At 43.6% G+C, this 16,933-nt stretch overlaps 1 protein-coding gene across 1 annotated transcript; it reads left to right on the forward strand.

The window, feature by feature from the left end:
• The first annotated feature begins 1,939 nt into the window (after window positions 1–1,939).
• On the forward strand, window positions 1,940–11,925 carry LOC311254188 (uncharacterized protein). The gene is made up of 13 exons (XM_084347808.1): window positions 1,940–2,068; window positions 3,668–3,873; window positions 4,029–4,166; window positions 4,664–4,802; window positions 4,897–5,713; window positions 6,023–6,164; window positions 6,278–6,421; window positions 7,062–7,120; window positions 9,199–9,389; window positions 9,474–9,874; window positions 10,786–10,885; window positions 11,187–11,382; window positions 11,465–11,925. The coding sequence occupies exons 1-13, from the start codon at window positions 1,946–1,948 to the stop codon at window positions 11,599–11,601; spliced, it is 2,793 nt and encodes a 930-aa protein (XP_084203934.1). The 5' UTR covers window positions 1,940–1,945; the 3' UTR covers window positions 11,602–11,925.
• The last annotated feature ends 5,008 nt before the right edge of the window (window positions 11,926–16,933 follow it).

The raw sequence follows: 16,933 nt of genomic DNA on the forward strand, positions 1-16,933 counted from the left end.
TCCCTATTCACTATAAATTCAAAGCACAACCGCAGGACAACAGTCCGTCAAGATGTCGGTTGATTCTGAACTTGAATTGTTTGTTTGGTCTTGGACCAAACTTGAGTAGCTTTCATTGGCTTGTTTCCCTGAACCAAATGAATGATGCGGAAAAATGTAAGCCGTCGCCATGAAAATGCTAAAGTTTGTCGTACTTTGGTCTCTGACCTCAGGTAGTTTGCAGGATTGTTATTAAAGCTACATTTGAAGTAGTAGATCTCAATAGTGGATACTGGATGCATGAATGTGAAGACCTGAAAACTTTATGTAGGTAGGCTTTTTTTGTTTCCAGGGATGAAATTAGTTGTTAGCTACAAAGTGTGAAATAATACAAAAAAGACCAGTGTGCATGTGTTTTTGTGCAGTGATGTACGACAACCTGTCGACTAAAGTCCCAAAATAATCCACCAGCCAATAGTGCAGCTCCCTCCTATCACTGAGCAATATCACAGCAAATACAAAGGTTTTTCATTTATCTACAGTTGAATGAAAATAAAGTAATAACTTCTATTGAAAGCTGAAAAAAACAGACTGATCATACCTGATTCACAAGGTCTCACATACAGAAATGACATTGATAAATGTCGATGGGAGATGTAGATTAAAACAAGGTGTTAAGAGGCAATAGGAGGACTGTTATGGCAGCAGCTGTGTGTTGGAGCTATGAGGAAACAGTGCAGCTCTACTTACTGGAATCAGTTGCAACAACAAAGCACTTAATCTGTGACAGAATCCTCACAATGCATGACATGTTTTCATTCGGGTTTGTGCAAGCAACAATGGTAAAATGTGACCCTGGATGCACCTGTTGTACACCTGCGAACTCCCACAGAAGTGGTTTCAGTACCTTGCTGGGTGTCTATCTGTCTCAATAGCATCACAGCTATGCATGATGCAGTCATGAACATTTCCAGGTGTTCAACTGAGATCAAAATATAGGCAGAAGTACAAGATTGGTGTGGTCCGAGCAAGGGCGCCGGGACACTGGATGTAGGAATGGAGAATGGAGCCATTGGACATCTACGGCCCTAAGTCTGACCCACAATCACTTTAAGTCTGTCCGTCTGTCTGAGACACAATCCCTGAAGTTAGCATCACCCGTGTTCCCTCCACAAAAAGCCTGTGAGATTTTTCAATTGGATTTTGAATTATTGCAGAAAATAAACAGAAAAGACAAGTTTATGATACTAACATGTTTTGTTCATCCAGATAATCTTCACAGCTGAACACCACTATGATGTTTGAAGCGTAAATTAAATGTGTAACAGTGAAAAGCTAATGTTAAGCTACAAACAGACGACATCACGGTCACATGACTTAAACGTCACCACCACTAAGCGTCTTACTGCACAATTACTATACAGGTTTTCTATAAACTGATCAATGTACAAGTTGTAAAGTCAGACACTTGTTAGAAACCGCTAACTGTTTTTAACACGCAGAAGACCTTTATAATTAAACTGTGGGACATTTAATGATGGATTTGATGTCGTAGAAACAAACGTGTAAATAACTTGTGGTCACCACGCACCTTATTTCAACTGAAAACCCATTTTAAAAACTCAAAGACTTTCAGGTGAGGGAACTTGATGTGCAAAAATGCTAACTGATTTCTGGGTTTTATGACTCATTCCTGCATCACTCTGCTCGCATCTGTAGTCCTAACCCTCACCCAGGATTACCTGCTTGTTGTACAATAAGGTATCAAACAGGTTTCTCGCTTATGGGAAGACTGAGAAGTTTATTTTAGTCTGTTCAATGAAACCGGTTTTGCAGCTGGACCATTGGTCTGAGACAAAGTGCACATACCTTTCAACATGCATGACTGCTTGTCAGCTTCTCCAGCAGGTGTATATAAAGACACCACTGGAAACAAATCTGGAGACATAAGAGAGTTTGCAGCATCATGGCCTCCACACTGGTGATCCTGCTTCTGCCGCTCCTGGTCTCGCTGGCGTCGGCATCACATCACTATGGTGCAACCTCGACCTTCACCTACAAAGGGAAAAACCCTGATGGCTCACACAGGGTGAGTGATTCAACTTTTATTGAGATGTGACATGAGATGCAGATAATGTGTGAATTTATTTTATCACTTTATTATTATCATTGCTGTTGTTATTCTGCAGAAGAGAATTAAGACCACCTGTGAAAATGAGTTTTTTTTCCAGAACTATGGGGACAAAAGAAATTCAGAACTCAAATTCATTTTTCAAATTGGTCTTAACGCTCCTTCATACCATAGAAAAGGATTTGGGCCACAGAAAAAAAATAAATTCTCTGAAAAGTTACTTTTTTCTGCAGATTTCTGAGCTTAAAGTCAGAATTCAGACTTTTTCTCAGAAAGAAAATCAGAATTCTGATAAATATCTTCCTCTCTGAAACAATGAAAATCCCACAGATACTGATTTACCAAAGGAACCTAAAATATTCTGTCATTTTTCAAGGAAGTTATTTAAAATATATACAAGTTTTCACAGCCGATGTCTCTCCTTTTTGCCGCAACATGTAAAGCAACTGTGTGTCAAAGTTTCTTGACATCTGAGAGTAAGAACTGGTGACAAGACAACTTAAAAATAATATGGATTGTCCACTGAGGGCTTAATTATTTTTAATTATACTCTTGTGTTTAGTATTTTCACTCCAAATAGCTTTGTTGATTTCCCACATTCAAGACGCAATAGTCACATCAACGTAGAACTTGAGTGGACAGTAAATTATATTATCTTTTAAAACATTCTTTGATTAATATATGCCTGTCAAACAATAAACGATACGGATAAAAGAAGAATTAGCTACTGTGGAATTTCCCACTAGTTTAAAGGGACGTCCTCCAGCCTCACTTTTTTTTAAAAGAAACGATAAAGAAGCTACAGATCATCTGAAGATGAGATTACACCAGCCATTACGCCCTTCAGCATGTTCATGTTCAGCACTCAAAGCTGCCTCTGTGTTTGTTCCTGCTACAAACGGTGTCTGCAGGACCACATTTTGTCATGATGACACACACACACACACACACACACTTTAATTCAGACTTTGAACTCAATAAAAGTCAATAAATAGATATTTATTGATTCATGATCCTGTGTCTGCAGCATAGGCTGTGCTGTTTTCATCTTTCTTTTTGCTGTTGTATCTTTTTTCTTTTACCAGAATTGTTATCGTTAGTTTTCGTTCTCGTTTTCTTTCCCCAGGTGAGAATTTTCATCTTTCAGACTAATAGAAAGAAAACATTTTTAAAAAAGTTAATTTTTTTTATTGGATTTCTGCTCCAGAAATGTATGCAAATGAACCGGATTGGAACTCGTCCACCCGTCCTGCTCACTTGATTTGACCCCCTCAGACTACCACCTCTTCCCTAAGATGAAGAGGGAGCTCACTGGTCACCATTTTGACAGTGATGATGACGCTAACGCTTTAAACAATGATGAATAAATGTTCTAGGTTCTCTGAAATTGAGTCCTTCCACCTCATGTAACTTATCACCTCTTGTAAACCCCCTTGTTAACACGGATCTCATTATATTTACAAAATATAAAGAAATGTAATTTTAAAACGGTTCTGTAGCTTCAGCAGAGCAACCATCTCCAACTGCACAATTGCTTAATCTCATCTTTTTCCACAGGTTGATGTTCGCAGCAGGGAAACCTTCACTGGATGTTGGAACATCCTCAACTGGTATTGTTTCAACGGCAACTGTGGCAGTAGAACCAGTTATAGGAGAGGCACACTTGACAGCAGCACCAATGCAGCACTATATAGCAGCCGATGGTGTGAAACTGAGACGGTCTCAACAAGAATCGTCCCGAGTGACAAACCTTTTAATTTGAAGTGAGTTTTTTGCTTCACTAAATCATATTAATATTGTTGCTGCTGTTCTTTATTTATTGAGTGAAGTTTGTGAAGCTTCGTCTTTGTCATCAAACCTGCTTTGAGTCACCCAGTTGCACACAATCAATAATGAGTATTGTTTCCACACATACCAGGGCCTCCAGCTGCTGTTGGGTCCGAAATCGTAACCATTTAAGCGGTTGGTCTCCACTGACCTCTGTGGATTTGGGAACAAGATCTGACACCGGACAACCAAACAGATCACCAGACATCGCCATCCTACCTTTCCTACGGTAAGTTCCCTGCAGTCAGCATGAAACAGACGTCCTACTCTCCCAGTGGTAGTACGTAAAAGATATTTTGACGCAGCCAGATAATTGTGTCAAAACCAACTCCAAAGATACTGAAATAATTGGGCTGAAAGCAAAACGTAGACTGCAAACATTTTTACTGGGAATGTTTCCCACAGCACGTCGACAAACCAAAAGATCTGCTAGCAGGATCATTTACAAAATGTTACAATCACATGAACATAAATGCCTCAAAAATCCTTCAGATGACTATTTTGTATCATTTGGCAAAAGAGTGGGGGGCTTTGGGTGCAGGCAAGATGGAGAGAAGTTTACCATTGTCCAGTTACTCATACAACCAAGTTCCCGTTTAACACATTTCTGGTTTTACTGCAGGTCTGTGTGTGGTTTGTTCACGCAGCTCCACCGTACCTTAGTGTCAAACATGGCCGATGCACTTTGCAGAAGGCCGTCACTAACCGTTAATGTTTCTATTCCAGAGTGCCTCAAAACTGTCCACGGACATACAAACTGCCGTCTTTTGATCCCGACGGTGACAACGTTCGATGCAGATATGGAAGTATCAGATCTGTGGAGTGCAGCTCGTGCCGCTCACCTTCAGGCTTCGACTTAGATCAGGTTAGTCAACAAATCCATATATGAGGTATGAGGAAACTGATTATTGATGAATTGATTGATGCCTAACTTAACTAGTAATTGTTCTCATTGTCAGGGCTCTTGCACACTAAACTACCGCTCCTCCCCTGCCGATGTCAGAGTTTATGGATTTGAGATGGTTGTGGAGGACTTCCCGAAAAGGAGCATCAGTCTGACCTACGATGACGGATCCCGGTCCTACAGGGCGCCACTGCCTGTGAGGGCAAAGAGACAAGCATGGTGGTCAACAGCCGCAGCTCCAACCACAACCACAGCCCCATGGCGGTGGTGGTGGAGGGCAACAACTACAACCACAGCTGCCCCCACAACCACATTCCCGTGGTGGTGGAGGGCAACAACTACAACCACAGCTGCTCCCAGAATTACAACCACAGCTGCACCCACAGCCACAACCACAGCTCCATGGCGGTGGTGGTGGAGGGCAACAACTACAACCAGAGCTGCTCCCAGAACTACAACCACAGCTGTACCCACAACCACAACCACAGCCCCATGGCGGTGGTGGTGGAGGGCAACAACTACAACCACAGCTGCCCCCACAACCACATTCCCGTGGTGGTGGAGGGCAACAACTACAACCAGAGCTGCTCCCAGAACTACAACCACAGCTGCCCCCACAACCACAACCACAGCTGCACCCACAACCACAACCACAGCCGCACCCACTACAACCACAGCTGCACCCACAACCACAACCACAGCTGCACCCACAACCACAACCACAGCCGCACCCACTACAACCACAGCCGCACCCACTACAACTACAGCTGCAACCACAACCACAACCACAACCACAGCTGCACCCACAACCACATCGTACCCTGGCACCATTGGTCCTCTCAGTAAACTACCTTTGCATTTCTCTTTTCTTGGTAAGTCAGGTTTCTCTTGTCATCATTTTCTGACTACATTATTAATGAGCAAATCTTTATTCTTTAATATCTTAGACTAAAAGACTTTGACATTGAGTAGAAATGTTTGTTCATGTTGCAGCTCATGCAACACCCTCATGTGTAATGTTACACGTGGTGGTCTCCAGAAGAGCTTAACCAGAAACCTTTTTTTTTCTTCTAATTATTGACATTTTTAATATTTTATTTATTCAGTTAACTTTTGTCTTTTGGTCATTGAATAACTGCATTTGGAATTTAATTTATTCTTTTTTTTTTTTTTAACTCCAGTGGACCCACCTGCTCCGTCATGTGAGGAGGGGCTCTACTTGCCAAGGTTGTTGCCCCCAACGCCTGCAAATGGAGTACGCATCCAAGCAGAGATCAACAAAGAACTGGAGATAAAAGTCAAAGCACAAGCTTCATACGCAAGGTAAGTGAGAACCAATGAGATCAATGTGGCAGAGAAACATTTTTATCCTTTCAGCAGGTAAAATAACATCAGATTAAAGAAGTCTGTGTTTTCTTTCTTTTGTTTCCATACAGAATAATTGATATCATCATAAGTGGGCCCTTGAATATCAGCAAGCACCGGACAACAAATGGCGATTTTGCCATTAGGTGGACACCTATCACGGACGAACTGGGAAATTATTACTCAATCTGCTTTGCTGTTGAATCCATGGCAGGGTGAGCTCAGAGTCGAGAGAAAGTGAAAATTAGGAAAGCTACGAACAAATAAGGAACTTCTCAAGCTGCCAAGATTTAAAGGATAAAAATGTGTTCATTAAATAGTAAAGTCAGAGGAAAAAGTATTTTCAAACTACATTTTACTTTTACTGGATAGTCTGTTTTAAGTCACTCAACATTTACACTTCTGTCACTTCACATGTAAGGGTTAGGGTTAACCTGTCGAACCAAGGTCACTCCAAACAAATAGGGGGCAGCATGTCATGAGTAACCACTTACTCCTGCTAAACTCCTGCCTTTAGCTAGTTAGCTCAGTTAGCTGTGCAGTAAGTTGTCCCGACTGGGAGCTTGCAAAGGTATTACAAGACAGGACATGCTGGAGCTAGCTGGTTAGCATGCTAACCTCAGTAGATATCTCTACAAGACAATACATAGACATCTTTGACAAAGTGTAAGAACTGTTATTTCTTCACATTCCGTAGATAACTTAATTTTTGTAAATGTTTGAAACCAAAATTCTTACATGTTCTTACATATTACTGGAGACTTTAACAATGACAAAATGAGCCAAGCTGAATGAGTAACAGACATTAACCTCCTCAGTTAAAATGTTGTAACAGTGTTTACTGATGCTTTCCAGGTCTCGTGTCTACCAGTCTGAGATGAGGTGTGTTGTGGTGGCCGTCGTAGATCAGATAGGTGAGTTCAAGCGTTACTTTATTATCAACATTTTGTAGTGTAAGTACAATTGCAATGATGTGTTTTCACCCAATACACTATCACGTGCTGAATGCTATGTTGAAGTGTCACATATTGGTGACGTAACTGCTGTACATGAGAGAACAATTTTTAAAGCTGCAAGAACTGGACTAATGTTAAGTGCTGTGTTCATGTTAAAGCAACACTAGGTAGTTTTTCGACCTTAAAATAATATTTCTAAACTCAGTTAAGTGGTAGAATAACAGTTAATAGGATGAACAGTGATGCCTCTGCAGCCTGAGGGGGGTCGCACCGGCAGAAACCGCACTGTGTAACTTCCCAGAGTGGGTAGCTACATATCTGACGTAAAGAAGTCTAGTGCGACCTGGTTTACGACACGTTTATTCATCGGTGGATTTAGCCAGCAGCTACTTGGATTTTTGTAAACCAACGCCATGGCCAAGCCAGCTAAAAAAGCCAAGAAGTTATTGTCTGAGGAGGCGAAGAAAAGAAAAAGAGAAAGTGATATAACATGAGCCGGACATGGATAAATATTAGAATAGCTTACACTCGGTGGAGCGAGCTGAGAGAACCGATGGCGACCTAGCCTAGATGCTACTGGATTTGTACGTCATATATTACATATATACATATTTATTATCTTACTGACTTTTACTTTGAGTTGATTTGTTGTTATGTGGTGTTCATTAAGGCTCTATTTGTCCACAGTTTATAACCGTAATAAAGCCGGGAGATAAGCTAATGCTGTCCGTTTCGATAGCTTGCTCGTTTTCATGTAGTGACTGTAAACGATGACTAACTTACTAAAACACTATGAACGTCTTGTCTTGTAAAGTTGCAGATTCCTTAGTTCATGCAGATAATCAACATAATTGTTGAACAGTGTGGTCCGGAGGTAGCGTCAGGCTATTGTTGTTATCGGTAACGTTAGCATGCTACTTAGCTACTGTTGTCGTACCGAGTTGGTTGTAGTTATTGCACCAAACACAACGTCAGCTTGCACGTTTTCATGTAGTGACTGTAAACGATGAGTAACTTACTAAAACACTATGAACGCCTTGTCTTGAAAAGTTGCGGATTCCTTAGTTAATGCAGATAATCAACGTAATTGTTGAACAGTGTGGTCGGGAGGCAACGTTAGCATGCTACTTACTGTTGTCATACGGAGTTGGTTGTAGTTATTACGCCGAACACAACGTCAACTTGCGATTCTATTCAGTAACTCCCGAAAACGTAGTTATATTTTCAGACGTTACTAAACACTTTCACGCCCAAGCGTTGTGTTTTAGAAGTAACTTAGTCGGTGCAATCACTACAACCAACTCGGTATGAGAATAATTCTAGCATGCTAATGTGCTGTGCAGCCTATATGCTAACAAATACCAACTGCTATCTCTGAATCTAGCTTGTTGTTGGCACTCGATTGAGGTTTCATGTTTTTGATGTTTCCAAACGATTCTTTGCGATTCGCCGGCTCCGTCAACAAATTCACGTGTATTCATTTTCCCCAGGGATGCGCATACAGTGACAGTATTTACGACACTAGTAACAGATAATTGCGCTTCTGAACCAGCCGGGGGTAGTAATGAGACCAAACTACCTAGTGTTGCTTTGACTTGCTACAAAACAAAACCATCAATTGTATATTGCAAAGTTTTTATGCAAAAACACCACCAGGGTTCTTTATTCATACAAACTGGAGCCTCTCCATGAATATACTTCACTTTGCTTTTTTGGTGTAAACTTAAAGTTAACCTGTGGAGTTTCCTTGAAAACAAACACAAGTCATGTTCAGTGCTGGAATGTAACAAGGTACCTGTACTTTACTCGAGTATTTCCATTTCATGAAGCTATTTTTAAACCCTCTTACATTACAACTGTTTCCTATAAAACCTGTTGATACACAACATTCAGTCCTGTGTTTTATGAGGAAGGCATGCTCAATCTGAGGGTTGATGCTTTGAGCTCTTTGTCACTTTCTTCAGGCCATTCCTGAGCTGCTCTTCAGCATAATGTGTATAAATAATTGACAAATATACTGTATGTCCTTGCCCTAGTTAAGTCCTATGTGAGCTGCAGTGAGTCCTCAATGACAGTAGAGATTGAGAAATCTTCATTCCCTCGACTCCATGAGGATAATTTGCGACTCAATGACCCCACCAACACCGTCTGCAGCCTCCAGAGACACTCCAACAGCACTCACGTCATCGCTGTCATCCCCCTCAACGCTTGTGGCACTGAGATCGAGGTAACCCAGGCTCATTTTCTGGTTTCACGTGCTCTTCTCTTCTTAGCAGTATGATGACTGAGGATATGACTTTTTGTTCTGCAGGAAGATGAGGACAACCTCATTTTCACGAATGAAATCACCACCGTCGACAGAAGGACGGATCTGATCACCAGGAAACACCTGCTGGAAGTGCAGGTCTGCTGCCAGTACCCAAAACGGGGAAATGTGTCACAGAGCTTCACGGTGCACAGGCCGAACATAACGGTCTGGGAGAAAGGCTACGGCAAGTTTACCTACGGGTTTGAGTTCTATCCTGACAGCACATTCCGAACCATGGTGGACCCAAATACGTACCCTCTGGAGTACGAGATAGGGAGCAGGATTTTCATGCAGATCGAGGCCACCTCTTCAATCAACAACACCGTGCTGTTTGTGGAATCCTGCAGTGCTGCACCATACGACAACCCAAACTCCAGGCCAAAGTACACCATCATTGAAAATGGGTAGGCATGAGTACACCCTCTAGTGGCGACAGAGGACATAACAAATCGGCTGTCTTCGTGAATGAGAGTGTGAATGCTTGCTACGTTAGGATCCATCTATCCATCCAATCGTAGACAGTGGATGGAAAGATAAACTAAATACTTGAATGCGTTTTACCTTGTAGATGATTATCTCTTTTTACCTGAGAGGCTTACCTATGCACAACATGTCCTCATCCATGGTCCCAAATGCTGATGCTGCTTTGTCACGCCCCTCGCTGCCCATACAGACACACAAAGTACCCTGTAGCATCTGTGTGTGACAATCAGAGCCTTCCCTTTAGGCCAGAAACGTGGTCCACGCCAAAGCATACATGTAAGGCCTTCCTGTCAGAAAGCCTTTCTAGCACGTTGATAAAAAGAAATGGCTGGTTGGTTAGGTTTAGGAAAAGATCCTTGATGTTTGGCTGCAAGCGGGACATGAACCCTGATCTCCTGGGTGAAGGTCCTGTGTGTGATGCACCATTTTAACCCAAACCAGCACCCTTCTTGGGACATCGCTCTGTATACAAAGTGTGGTGGAGGAGGCTCTGACTGTCTCATATTGCCACAGATGGGGTATTAGTTTAAGCCCTCATATGGAAAAGGGTAATGCTGGGTCTGTATGAGGCGCTGAAGGACCTGAGAAAACATGTATATTTGACAGTCAGGGAATGAGACCAGGCAGCGCTGCAATACGACTGTGTTTTGATTAGGAATATCTAAACTGACATCCACAGTCTGGATGTAAAAGTTGAGGTTTCACCTACATTTCTTCATCATGTAGATACCTTCAATAGAATATTATTCTACTCTGCCCCTTTAATGTTATCCATTGTAAGACGTACAGAGGGAACATTTCTTAAGTTTTCTTTTTTCTTTGTTCTGATAAGGTGTAACGTGGACTCGACTCTTCAAAGACACACCCCTGACCACCAGAGACAGTTCAAGTTCAGCATGGAGGCCTTCAAGTTCATCGGTCGGAATAACCAGGTGAGGGATGGATTATGTGGTAAGACTGGAGGGAGGGACTGTAAATGTCTCTGTGATCATCTCTTAATGCCTCAATGAATAGGTCCAATTCATAATTTCCTCCTTTTACAAATATTTTTTATATATAGTTTCATATTGCAAATCTTACGCCTGATGATCACGACTGAAACACCTACCTTTAATAAACCCAGTGCTGACATGCCTAACCAAAGGCATGATCTTGTATTTGGAGTCTGACAGCTATTTTTTCTTAGTTATTTGTGTACGTCTGCTAAATGACAGCATGTCCTGTTGTATTCAGGTGTACATCAGCTGTTCAGTCATGATGTGTGAAGCAGGGATCCCCAACACCAGGTGTGCACAGGGATGCCTCAACTCCACCCAGCCAGGTGGTCATCGCGTTGCAAAGAGAGAGGCTGTCACCCAGACTTCAAGGCACCAGGTTTCCCAGGGTCCCCTACGCTTAAAGAGATCAGCCGAGGGCGCTGAAGGCCCAGGTAATGAGGACAGGGAGTGTTTCTGAACAGCACGCCTGCAGTGTTTGAGAGTGAATTCACATTATGCTTCTCTTTCCTCCAGTGATCAACCTGAACCTGAACCTGGTCTTCATCGCTGGATGTCTTCTTGCAGCTGTCGGCATGATCAGTGCAGTGGTCATGTACAAAACCAAAATGTCAAAGGTCAAATACCAACCTCTGCCCACATTTGAGAGTTAAACAACAGCGTGAGCAGAATACAAGTTCTGTTGTTAATTAAGTTTGAAGAAGCTTTATATTAAAATGAAGGATGAACAGCTGGTACTGCAGCTGCTGGCTGTTCAGGTGTTGGGTTTACTGTTGTGGGATCCCATGTAACCTTACAACTGTTTCTACTATTACAGTATGATTTATCTTCATTAATGTGTGTAATCCGTCCAAATGATATATGAATATGTAAGAATTGGCCACTTGTCGAATTCCTACTCAGAAATTTGGGGTAACGCTGTGGGTACCTTAGGTCATATAGGTAGAAGGGCAGGTGTAGGACCATGATGCACCTGGGTTGGGTTCTGTTATTTACCAGAGCAGGAGAGGCGTGCAGGATTCCTTTGTTCTTTGTTTGCTTGCTTTTTGCGAAATAAACCATGAAAAAAAAACTTTGAGTGGACATTAAACTTCTTTTGCCTGACTACATTACATTAAAGGAGCAATCTGTAGTTTTGGGGAGGTAAAGTTAATCAGAAGAGAAAGATCTTTTTCTGACTGATTTATTTTCTGCCTCAACGAACTAAATAATCAAACTCTCTTCGTTTTCATGACTGAATAAACTGGATAAACAAACTGACCTGAAAGGACAACACAATTTATACTGTTTTGCTTTGTTTATATGTTGGGGACCCTGCCACCTTTCTAGCTTCAAACAGTGTTGGGGGGTGCTTGATGAGCCAAACCACCACTACCACTACCTCCCCCTCTTGTATCCAGCTCCAGGGAATCCTCTCGTGGCCTCGACAGACTCTCCCTCTACAGGTGCTTGTCAACTCAGGTGCTGACGACAATTGTATTGACTCTGACACAGTAACTCAAGCCAACATTCCCACACTCACTCTCTCATCATCCAAAGATGTATTTGCTCTTGACGGCATGTATTCGCTCTTGACGGCAGACTTCTAGCTCAAATTACCAATTTCTATCGATGCTTCATTACAACCGTGTGGCTACACCTCTCACCCAGCTCACCTCCGCCAAGCTCCCATTTCTCTGAACACCTGAAGTGAGGAGGCGTTTTTTCCAGCTGAAGACGCTGTTTTCCATGGCTCCGGTCCTTTCCCACCCGGATCCAAGTCTCCAGTTCATGGCCAAGCGGCTTAGCTCTCGCCAGGCTCATTGGGCTTTGTTCCTTGGTCGTATTCACTATACCCTCAACTACTGCCCTGGCTCCAGGAACACCAAGTCCGACACCCTCTCTCGTCAGTTCTCCTTCTACAATGACGAGATTGCTGATGAACTCATCCTACCCCCCAGTTTGTGGTGGCTGCAGCCAGGTGGGATGTAGAGCACTCCAGTGACTGTCCACCCAGTCATATATTTGTCCCAGACTCTACCGGGTCCCAAGTGCTCCAGTGGGGGCACTCATCTAAATTGGCATGTCACCCAAGTTTTCAAAGGACCTTCACTAACAAGACCACGACGCAGCTTATCGTTTAAGGTAGTTTATTTGAATTGGTGGAAGATTTGCAGAGGAAAGGGGTTGTTAGATGAGGGAAAGGGGTCGAGGTTGGTGGATGAAGGAAAGGGGGGGGGGGGGGGGTTGAGTAGGGTTGCCGATTGGCTGGACTGTCTGGGAACCAGGGAGGTTGAGACTCAGAATGGGGGTACATCTCGATGGGCGCACGCCTTAGTCGGCGTGGCTTCATCATCCCCCCGTGGTTTCTGTGCTGGAATGACCTGTGTGCCGGCGATCCTGTGAGGGAGGATAGTGAAAAGGAGAGGGTTTGGGGGGGAGTGTTATCAGAATTTGAGACGAACGGGAGAACACTGGTTAGGCATGCTTATATGAGGTTGCAGGTGATTGGATCAGGTTGACATAGGTGGTTGTGTTAATGAGACACAGGTGGTTAGGTTGATGAGACACAGGTTATTGATTGAAGACGCAGGCGGTTGGATTGGCTGGGCTCGGTGACAGATCAGCGAGGAGGCGGCATGGTCCAGTTCCTGAACCTTAGTTATAATAGCTCCATTTCACTAACAGGACCACGCCGCAGTTTAACGTTTAAGTTAGTTTATTTGAATTGGTGGAATATTTGGAGAGGATAGGAATTGGTTATGGGTTGTTGGATGAGGGAAAGGGGTCGAGGTTGGTGGATGAAGGAAAGGGGGGGGTTTGACTAGCGTTGCCAATTGGCTGGACCGTCTGGGAACCAGGGAGGTCGAGACTCAGAATAGGGGTACGTCTCGATGGGCCCACATCTTAGTCGGTGTGGCTTCATCATCCCCCAAAAGGATTACTAGGTTATACGGAAATGCGCTCGATGGATATCGCTGATGTGGCTGTGGATGTAGGAGCTGTAGGCTTGGGAGGACCAGCGGCCGAGGAGCTTGATGGTGCGGTCAGGGATTCCTTGTCTGGTGGTGGTGGTGGCGGCGCCTATGTGGAAGGAGTGGCTTGAATAGAGTTCTGGAGAGATCCCTGACTTGGTTAAAATCTGGAAATGGTGATGGAACCAGAAGCAAGCGACTCTGCCTGATTCGGTGATGAAGAGTGGATCTTGTGTGGAAGCGTGGCATGCTCGTCTTTGGAGTAAGTATGACTGAATGGGCTCGTAAGGGCTTAGGTATGAATTTAATCGGAAGAGGAAGATGGGGTGTGAGCATCGCAGGAAGCCGAAGAATGCCAGGAGGAACATTGATTCTTGGGTCAAGTCGATGAATGGGGATGAGTATCCTGAGCAGAGGTTTAGGATGCAGTGGGTGAGGAGGTCTGCAGTCAGTGGTAGGCGTTTTGGTGCAAGCTGGGGTTCCGCCTTGCAAAAAGGTCTAGGGTAATACTAGGGTGAGGCGACGGATGAATTGCATGATGTCCAGTGATTGTGAGCGGCCTTGGTTGATGATGTTGATGGCTGTGAGATTGTCAGACTGGATGAGGATGACTCTTCTGGACCATTTGTGCCCCCAAAGAAGAGCAGCGATGATGACTGGATAAATTTCGTAGACGGTAGAGGAAGGGGAGAGTGAGGACAGTTCTGGGGGCCACGTGGAGGCGAACCATGTGCCGGCATAGTAGCCGGCAGATGGAACCTGTCAAGGGTGCGGCGTCTGTATACAGCTGGATGTCTTCCGGTTGGGTGATCCCGTCATCATAAAATAAGGAAATGCCGTCCCATGCAGACAGAAAATCGTGCCACTATCCCAGCTCCATTTTGCATGAATCATCCAGGACGATGTGGTTGTGGAGGGATGGAATGGCAGAAGACAGGGATAGTAGGTGGAAGATGAAGGATTGGCCCTGGGGCATGATGCGGATGGCGTAGTGTAGGTGCCCGAGCGGGGAGAGAAGCTGGCGCCTGGTACAGTGGTGGGCGAGGAGGTAGTTGGAAATGAACAGGGATGTATGCAGTAACTTGTCCATTGGCAGGGAGGCTTGGAAGATGAGTGAATTGAGAGTGATGCCGAGGAATTCAAGGGATGTGCTGGGTCCTGTCGTCTTTTCGGCAGAAAGGGGCACACAAGTTGGCAGAATGTTGATTTGAGGGTGGAGAGGAGTAGAGCTGGGGGAGAGGATGGTGGGGTGACTGTGAGGCAGTCATCCAGGAGGCTGTTTTTGTCTCTTTTGAAGGGTTTTATTGATGATTTGAATCATTGTCACACAGTCCGAAATTTGAAAAAGTTAGAAGGGTAATTCCTGGATCCATCCTTCCATCCAGATCTGCACCAAAAAGTTAATGTTGTCCATTCTGGACCGAGACCCATCCTCCTTCCTCCTCCTCCTCCATTGTGTAATCCTGCTGACAAACCAACAAACAAATCACAAAATGAATACGCATGAAAACATAACCTTGGCTGAAGGTAATTACATAAAATTATTAAAATTATTATTAAATTCTTGAAGTTACAAAGAGGACAAACTGGTCTACTGAGTGTGTTTGTTGTTCTTGTATTTTTCCTGGCATCAGATATAACTTCTGAATAGGTGAGAACATTTGACAGTCATGGGTGTGTGTTTGTGTTCAGCCAAACCTCAGTGGCCCTGACTTTTAATCCGGTCAGAGATCTCACCTGCTGCAGCATTGTCTGCAAAAGCTGGCCTTTGTTGCAGCTAACAATTACATCCTGACCCGCTTCTAAGTTGGTCTGGTTCTGTTTACCTGGGTAACCTTGCAGACAAACACAGAATGTGTGGGTTGCTGTTTGTATACATGCTATTTAAAGGTGTGGGAAGCGACTCTGGAGAATGCTTCAGACACTTTGGGTTGGCAGGCCACCAGGGTTGTTCAAATTGGTAAGTTAGTGACCAAAGGTAGAAGGAGTCAAGAAAACCTAGCACATTAATTATCCAACACAGTCGCCTCCTACTTTTACCACCTCGCGGTTGTGGAGTGTACAGAACCCTTCTTTGCAGAAGTCGACGTCTTTGACCTCCATAAAGTTGTCCACAGCAGCGATAACCTCATCATCAACTCAAAGATTTGACCTGCACCTGCATGGAATGAACTCTTATTAATGAAAAATTAAGTAGGTCAGAAAAAAAAAATAGATTGACCTCAAAACTTGTTTGGCATTTTCGTTCTGCACTTTCTTGTCACTCATAAGCTGACACACATTAACTGCTGTGGAACGTCGGGTTCAGTAGACTGTGCACTAGCCAGCCAACAGTTAACTGTTCATGCAGCTTTTATGTTTCTACACTATTCAGTGTTTTGGTGCATTACCGCCACCTGCTATAACAAGAGAGAACAGAAAGAAACAGAATCGATTACAGAGGCGCTGGATTATTTACACAATATTATCATATGTCTATTATTAACATAATGAGCAATCAATATTGGCCGGTCTCAGTCTCATATCTCTCTAACCTTAGTTTTTTGTTTTCTGTTCCCTCAAGCTGTGTTGCTCTCTCACTCTCCTCCTCGTCCTCGTCCTCTTCCTCCTCCTCATCCTCCTCATCCTCCTCGCCCTCCTCCTCTCTTTTCATTCAGGCTCCTTTCTGCTGGACCACGGCCCTCCAGGAACATCTCTCTCTCCTGGATCCTGCTGCCTCACACATTGACGGATGTGGGCTCCTATTGCTCTCTTCTGTTTCACTATCTTCTTGTATCTGTACTTCTGTAAAATCTAAATCTTTTTACATTCTGATTTATCTTGTGTGGTTTGAATATCTCACTGAATATCACGATTATTGTCAATACTGGTTATGGGCGACACCCCTAATTCATAATGAACTCTTAGTTTCTCTTTCAGTTTGAGAAAGAAGTCGTACAAACTGTATTCAGGCGTCATGGAACAATGCCTGTCCTCGCCCTGCTTACCCATATAATTATGCTCTTTATCACGATTGGACTGGATTGGATTG

The sequence above is a fragment of the Pagrus pagrus genome, assembly GCF_965226575.1.
Source record: "Pagrus pagrus genome assembly, chromosome: 1".
Lineage (NCBI taxonomy): Eukaryota > Metazoa > Chordata > Actinopteri > Spariformes > Sparidae > Pagrus > Pagrus pagrus.

Coding starts and splice junctions, on each gene's coding strand:
- LOC311254188 (XM_084347808.1), top strand. CDS start 1,946: ATGGCCTCCACACTGGTGATCCTGCTTCTGCCGCTCCTGGTCTCGCTG. Junction 2,069..3,667: donor ACCCTGATGGCTCACACAGG/GTGAGTGATTCA, acceptor CTTTTTCCACAG/GTTGATGTTCGCAGCAGGGA. Junction 10,886..11,186: donor TCATCGGTCGGAATAACCAG/GTGAGGGATGGA, acceptor TGTTGTATTCAG/GTGTACATCAGCTGTTCAGT.